Source organism: Branchiostoma floridae, chromosome 9 (genome assembly GCF_000003815.2).
Source record: "Branchiostoma floridae strain S238N-H82 chromosome 9, Bfl_VNyyK, whole genome shotgun sequence".
Classification (NCBI taxonomy): Eukaryota; Metazoa; Chordata; class Leptocardii; order Amphioxiformes; family Branchiostomatidae; genus Branchiostoma; species Branchiostoma floridae.
The window spans coordinates 18,772,519-18,778,647 of NC_049987.1; the positions used below are offsets into that span (position 1 = coordinate 18,772,519).

The window sequence follows — 6,129 nt, forward strand, 5'->3', positions numbered from 1 at the left end:
TGTGAAGTAGTATGCAGTTTTTCTGGGTACCTCTCGGTGTTTTAACCCGGTAGCCGGGTCCCAGGCTGATGTTAATGCCGAGTTAAAAGAAATACGGGGCCCGGCCGTGCCCCAATGTAGCCGCAGGGTGACCCACGGGCCCATGTACGGGTCACGCCCGGCAAAACAGTCCGTAAACTACCCGCCGGGTCCCCTTTTACGAACTGTGACCGTAGCATAACACGCAGACAAGCATAGCAGTAATTTACTAGTAAGAAAAAAATACATATTGTATAAGTATGATCTAACATGGAATGACTTAGTAATTTTTCATATTACATATTGTAATATTCTATAGAATCATGAATTGATATACACCAACATCTTATCTTCTTGTCAACCTCAGATTAATAACTCGGATAGAATATCAGAAAAGTTGAAATCTCTGCATATAACTTTAGATTAACGATTTTTTTTACTGGGTGGCCAATTCAATGCTACTAAATTAGTTTTCAGTGGTGCTCAAAACACACACACAAGAAAAAGAAATGTAACAACTTGTAATTTAGGTAACACAGTTCGTTTCAACATTGGTATAATATAAAACAGAATGAAAAAAAAACTGGGACTGTTTTAAATGAAAACAGATAGAAAAGTAAGAAAACAAATCAAATAATCGTAAACCTTACTCATGTCCATTACCGGTCCTGGTCTATATTTCTTGACTAAAGGTCTTCAACAACACGTGTTTTCTTTAATGCCATGTTTTCAGTTTTAAACTAAGGATTGGCAATTGAAAACAGATTCTATAGAATGTCAGGTGTCGCCGTATTAAGTTGTGTCATAACTGTGAGACCTTTTGAAATGTACCACGCTTCCAGCTAGAGCGAAACCACAGACTGACAAAACGACCATCAAAGTATAAGCAAGTGGCGGAAAAAATGCAAAGTTTGCAGCTCCGGCCTGCAGTGAACATCCAGTTCCATTGACCACACCGTCCCCGGTATAATTAGCGTTACAAGCACAGCTGGCGTCCAGGGCTGGGGCGGGGTTGTCTGTGCAGGTGGCGTTCACATGGCACGGGTTGGGAGAACAGGCGTTGATGTCTGGATACGGTAAAATAAGATAATAATCAGCTCACTCACTCAGCATACAAGTGAGTGAGCTGATTGTTAGAGAAGCCTTCACATGGAACACCCCAGGAAAACGCATAAGGGGAAGACCTAGAAACACCTGGAGGCGAAGCCTGGCTACACATGGGGACAGCTGGAGGAAATGGCCCAGGACCGCCGGAGATGGAAGCAGCTAGTTCGTGGCCTATGCCCAAGGATGGGCAGTAGGCCCAAGTAAGTAAGTAAGTACTCAGCATACAAGTCAATCAAGAATTCTTCATGTTCTAAATAAACAATATAGGGAACATTATTTAGAACATTAGGCATTAGAGGGCTTTAGAGGCTTAATTAAATATTCGTCCATTAGCTGTGATACAAGATGGTACACGAAGTATTCTTTGTTCCGCAAGATTTGTATACTTTTTTTTAATGTCATACCTGAACATCCAGTTCCGTTAGTCCGACCGTCTCCTGTATATCCGACTTTACAGGTACAGTTGGCGTCCAGGGAAGGGGCGGGGTGATCTGTACAGGTGGCCTGGGCGTGGCAGGGGTTGGACGAGTTCGAGCATGCGTTGAAGTCTGGATAAGGAAAAGGAAATATAGAATTTCATTAAGGAAAAATACATGTTTAACTCTATGCATCTCCCTTAACATGCATAATTGTATTGTTTTATATTAATTATTTTAGGAATGGACTTCCACAAGTTACTCAACCACTCCGAATTTAGTTTGCCGTTTATTTTTCATTTGCTTTCACGTTGCTTTTTGAACCAGATTGGACTTTTTCACAATAACGAAAGCTGCCCCTTCCTAATTTCTGGTCATTTGGCCTTCATGCTAATCCTAGGAATAATATCTGAAAAGGCCACAACTAAAAACAGAAACAAAACTAAACAAATCTTATACCTCATCCACTTTAACATCTAACTACTTGTTTTTTTTTATTAATACCTGAACATCCAGTTCTGTTAGTCCGACCGTCTCCTATATATCCTGTGTTACAGGTACAGTTGGCGTCCAGTGAAGGGGCGGGGTGATCTGTACAGGTGGCCTGGGCGTGGCAGGGGTTGGACGAGTTCGAGCAGGCGTTGATGTCTGCAATTGGTATTTAAAAAAAGACATTGAGTATCTTATGCATCATCAAAATATCTACAATTCAAAGTTATGAGCATAATATGACCTGAACACGAAAGTCGTAGATTCTTCTCGGTACACCTGGCTTCCGCTAGGTAGTCTTAAATCCTGAATTTGCCTTCTGTCTGATAATAGGTATATACACATGCAATACACTACCCATATGCTCATTACATATTATAGATCAATCTACTATTTCTAAACAGCTTTTTGAGGTAAAATGATTCAATTCTTAGGGTAATGCATTCCACCAAATTTTAGAATATCACTGAAGCATGTATATATACTTAGAAGTGTCACAATAAACGTAGAATATGTACCTAAACATCCAGTTCCGTTAGTTCGGCCATCTCCTGTGTATCCGACTTTACAGGTACAGTTGGCGTCCAGTGAAGGGGCGGGGTGATCTGTACAGGTGGCCTGGGCGTGGCAGGGGTTGGACGAGTTCGAGCAGGTGTTGATGTCTGGACAGGAAAATTCAAATCGAATAATGAAGAAAGAAAAAAAAGAATGATAGAACATGATCAAATCACCGTACTAAAGGAGCCCATAGACATTGCCATAAACAATACCCCAGGATCATGTTTTTGACACAATACCTGAACATCCAGTTCCGTTAGCGCGACCGTCTCCTGTATATCCTGTGTTACAGGTACAAGTTGCGTCCAGTGAAGGGGCGGGGTGATCTGTACAGGTGGCCTGGGCGTGGCAGGGGTTGGACGAGTTCGAGCAGACGTTGATGTCTGGACAAGAAAAAGGAAAAAATAGTGACCGTAGGTAACATACCCTGTGACCTAATTATGGTTTATATCGGTTGTGATGTTTTCTGTGGTGTATGACTTGTTGTTTATATTGCATACCGAACATATCACATCAACTTGTACCAAAAAGTAAGTCAAAAGCTAACATACCTATCACTGTCAAATTTCAAACACAGTCCTGTACGCATCAACAAAAAAATCAGCGTCTCAACCGAACGACACCAAATAAAAACAACCACACAGCTTCGCAATGGCTACCTTAGAAGCACACCATTTTAAAAAGTGGAGCAGTGACAGCGGTGGACAGCTGCCCACACGACCCCATATCTGCTTTGAGATAAGTAATTGCCAAACCCCATCGCCTGTAGGCCAGCTGTTCCACAATACCAGGGAAATAGGGGTGATTTATCAAATTATTACATCGATAATCAAAACAGCTACCGCGAAAAAAAAGATCCCAAGGATCAAACACGTTATAACCGTAAGGTGCATATGACTATCAACCGCGCAAAATGTTAACAGTATGCTCTGTCAAACCAACCTCAATACTGGAAACGCAAAACGCGAACGAGATGGCATATTCTGACGAGTGACGAGGACAACATCTGCTTGACGATATTGAATTACCACAAGGCTTAATGCGAAGACCTAAACCACACCACCGGACGGCGTAGGGGTGAAAACTGAAATTATTACATCCATAATAAAAACAACTACCGTAAAAAAAGAACGTGCATCATTTCGTAACGGAGTACAGACGACATGCCAATCCACTTGCAATTGTGACATACGGAACATAGAGATACATGTGCGAACACTCAACGCACAAAGTGATCACAAGACTCTGTTGCTGGAGGCTACCCTCCAGTCACAGAGTAATAATTATTAAAACATGATCGAATCAACGCAATAATGGATCTCATAGACATTGCCATAGGCAATTTCCCACAATCTTTTTGCTGCCAAAATACCTGAACATCCAGTTCCGTTAGTGCGACCGTCTCCTGTATATCCTGTGTTACAGGTACAGTTGGCGTCCAGTGAAGGGGCGGGGTGATCTGTACATGTGGCCTGGGCGTGGCAGGGGTTGGACGAGTTCGAGCAGACATTGGTGTCTGGACAAGGACAATTGAAATAGAATAAAGACTTATGATAAAAACATGATTTGAAGAAAGAATAAAAAGATAGAACATGATCAAATCACCGTACTAAAGGAGCCCATAGACATTGTCATAAACAATATCCCAGCATCATGTTTTTGCCACAATACCTGAACATCCAGTTCCGTCAGCGCGACCATCTCCTGTATATCCTGTGTTACAGGTACAGGTTGCGTCCAGTGAAGGGGCGGGGTTATCTGTGCAGGTGGCCTGGGCTTGGCACGGCTTGGGCGAGCAGGCGTTGATGTCTGGAGTTTGCAGTAAAAACAAGGTATTGAGCATATCATATCTCACCGAAAATATCTAGAATTCAAAATTATGAGCATGTCATGACCGGAACAAGAGATTCGAAGCTTCTGCCCGGTACACCAGGCTCCCGCTAGCAAGTCCAAATTAAAATTTTGTCTCCGGTCTGCTAATATATACAAAAGACTACCCGTACACTAAACGTCATTGAATTTGTACGTTATTTGCACATATTGTAATCCCGTGAACAATTTCATATCGTATTGATAACTTTGCTCTGGTATTACTGTTGATTTGTTGATTGTAAATCTCGGCATAATTCAGTTTTACTGCAAAGCCGATTTGATACATGTTTTTATCAATAAACCAAATACTACTACTGTTACATAAAAAATGAACACTTCAGTACGTCTAAGCTTTCACTCCACCATACCTAGGTATGGTACGGAGTGAAATGTTGTTATATTTCAGCCATGCCACAGGTATTGTGAAATATATTGCATTCGTAGTTATATTTCAATCCAAACATAGATTGAAATATATTGTTTTTGTCGCGTCTCATCTCCTTGTTCTTCTTCTCCTACCAAATCTAATTTGAAGAAAGAATAAAACTAGAGTTCCACGAACACATACCTTTGCCAAATAAACTAGGTTTGTTATGTAGAATGATGTCTGTAGACATAAATGTGTTACTCATTACATTTTATTTTATATGCCTGGAGTTGGTTCATAACATTTCGCCATTGCTTATACACATCCGATTCCTATTGAAATACTAATATTAAATTGTATCAAGCATCACTTAACCTATTAAGCTACCAAAAATCATGATGATCCTTTCATCCCTTCTTGACTTATTCTCTTTCAAAGTAGGAAACTAAACCGGCTCCTGCAGTTCAAGAAAAGACGTTTAGCGGACTCAAACATGTCTCTCTGCCATCTTTCTCAGTTACATATGTGACAAGTTTGAAAGTGCTATCACGGAATGCAGTGGATTTACCAACTTTCCTTGTTAATTATGCAAATTAGCTGTTAATTTGCATAACTGGTATCTCATTATGTAATTTTTTACTTAGGCTATCTACATACCAAAAATCATGACGCTCCGTCAACACGTTCATATTTCCCATTAATTATGCAAATGAGATCATCATCTGCATAATTAATATGTATTGATATTTCTTTCTTTCTCAGCTACAAATGTGACAAGTTTGAAAGTCCTATAAAGGAATGCAGTGGATTTACACACTTTCCTCATTTATTATGCAAATTAGCTGTCGATTTGCATAATTAGAATTCCATCATGTAAGTCTTCCCTTTGGCTACCTACATATCAAAAATCATGACGATCCGTCAACACGTTCATATTTTGTCATTAGTTATGTAAATGAGACCGTCATTTGCATAATTAATATGCATTCATATTTCTCTCTTTCTCATCTATATATGTGACAAGTTTGAAAGTCCTATCATGAAATTCAGTGGATTTATAAACTTTCCTCATTAATTATGCAAATTAGTTACTGATTTGCATAATTAGTATTCTATTTTGTACATTGTTACTTGGGCTATCTACATACCAAAAATCATGACGATCCATCTACACGTTCTCGAGTTATTCTCGTCCAAATTTTGAAAGGAAGTCGGCGACTGCAGTTCCAAACAAGCCGCTAGGGGGTCCAAACTTACAGCACTTAAGGGCATAGACCCCCCAAGATTTGCATTGCCCCATGG

General features: G+C 40.2%; 1 protein-coding gene across 1 annotated transcript; it reads right to left on the minus strand.

Annotated features, from left to right (window-relative positions):
* Nucleotides 1-47: 47 nt before the first annotated feature.
* Nucleotides 48-6,127, minus strand: LOC118422255 (neurogenic locus notch homolog protein 1-like). The gene is made up of 8 exons (XM_035829774.1): nucleotides 6,085-6,127; nucleotides 4,260-4,397; nucleotides 3,961-4,104; nucleotides 2,828-2,971; nucleotides 2,549-2,692; nucleotides 2,046-2,189; nucleotides 1,530-1,673; nucleotides 48-1,085 (listed from the first exon to the last, which is right to left on the minus strand). Exons 1-8 carry the CDS (start codon nucleotides 6,125-6,127, stop codon nucleotides 811-813), a joined length of 1,176 nt encoding a protein of 391 aa, XP_035685667.1. The 3' UTR covers nucleotides 48-810.
* Nucleotides 6,128-6,129: the final 2 nt, after the last annotated feature.

What these genes read in the sequence shown, in the direction of transcription:
- LOC118422255 (XM_035829774.1), bottom strand. Translation starts at nt 6,127, where the DNA reads ATGGGGCAATGCAAATCTTGGGGGGTCTATGCCCTTAAGTGCT. An exon ending in TGACGGAACTGGATGTTCAG is followed by an intron (nt 4,105 to 4,259) that starts GTATTGTGGCAA and finishes GTCCTTGTCCAG; the next exon opens with ACACCAATGTCTGCTCGAAC. An exon ending in TAACGGAACTGGATGTTTAG is followed by an intron (nt 2,190 to 2,548) that starts GTACATATTCTA and finishes TACCAATTGCAG; the next exon opens with ACATCAACGCCTGCTCGAAC.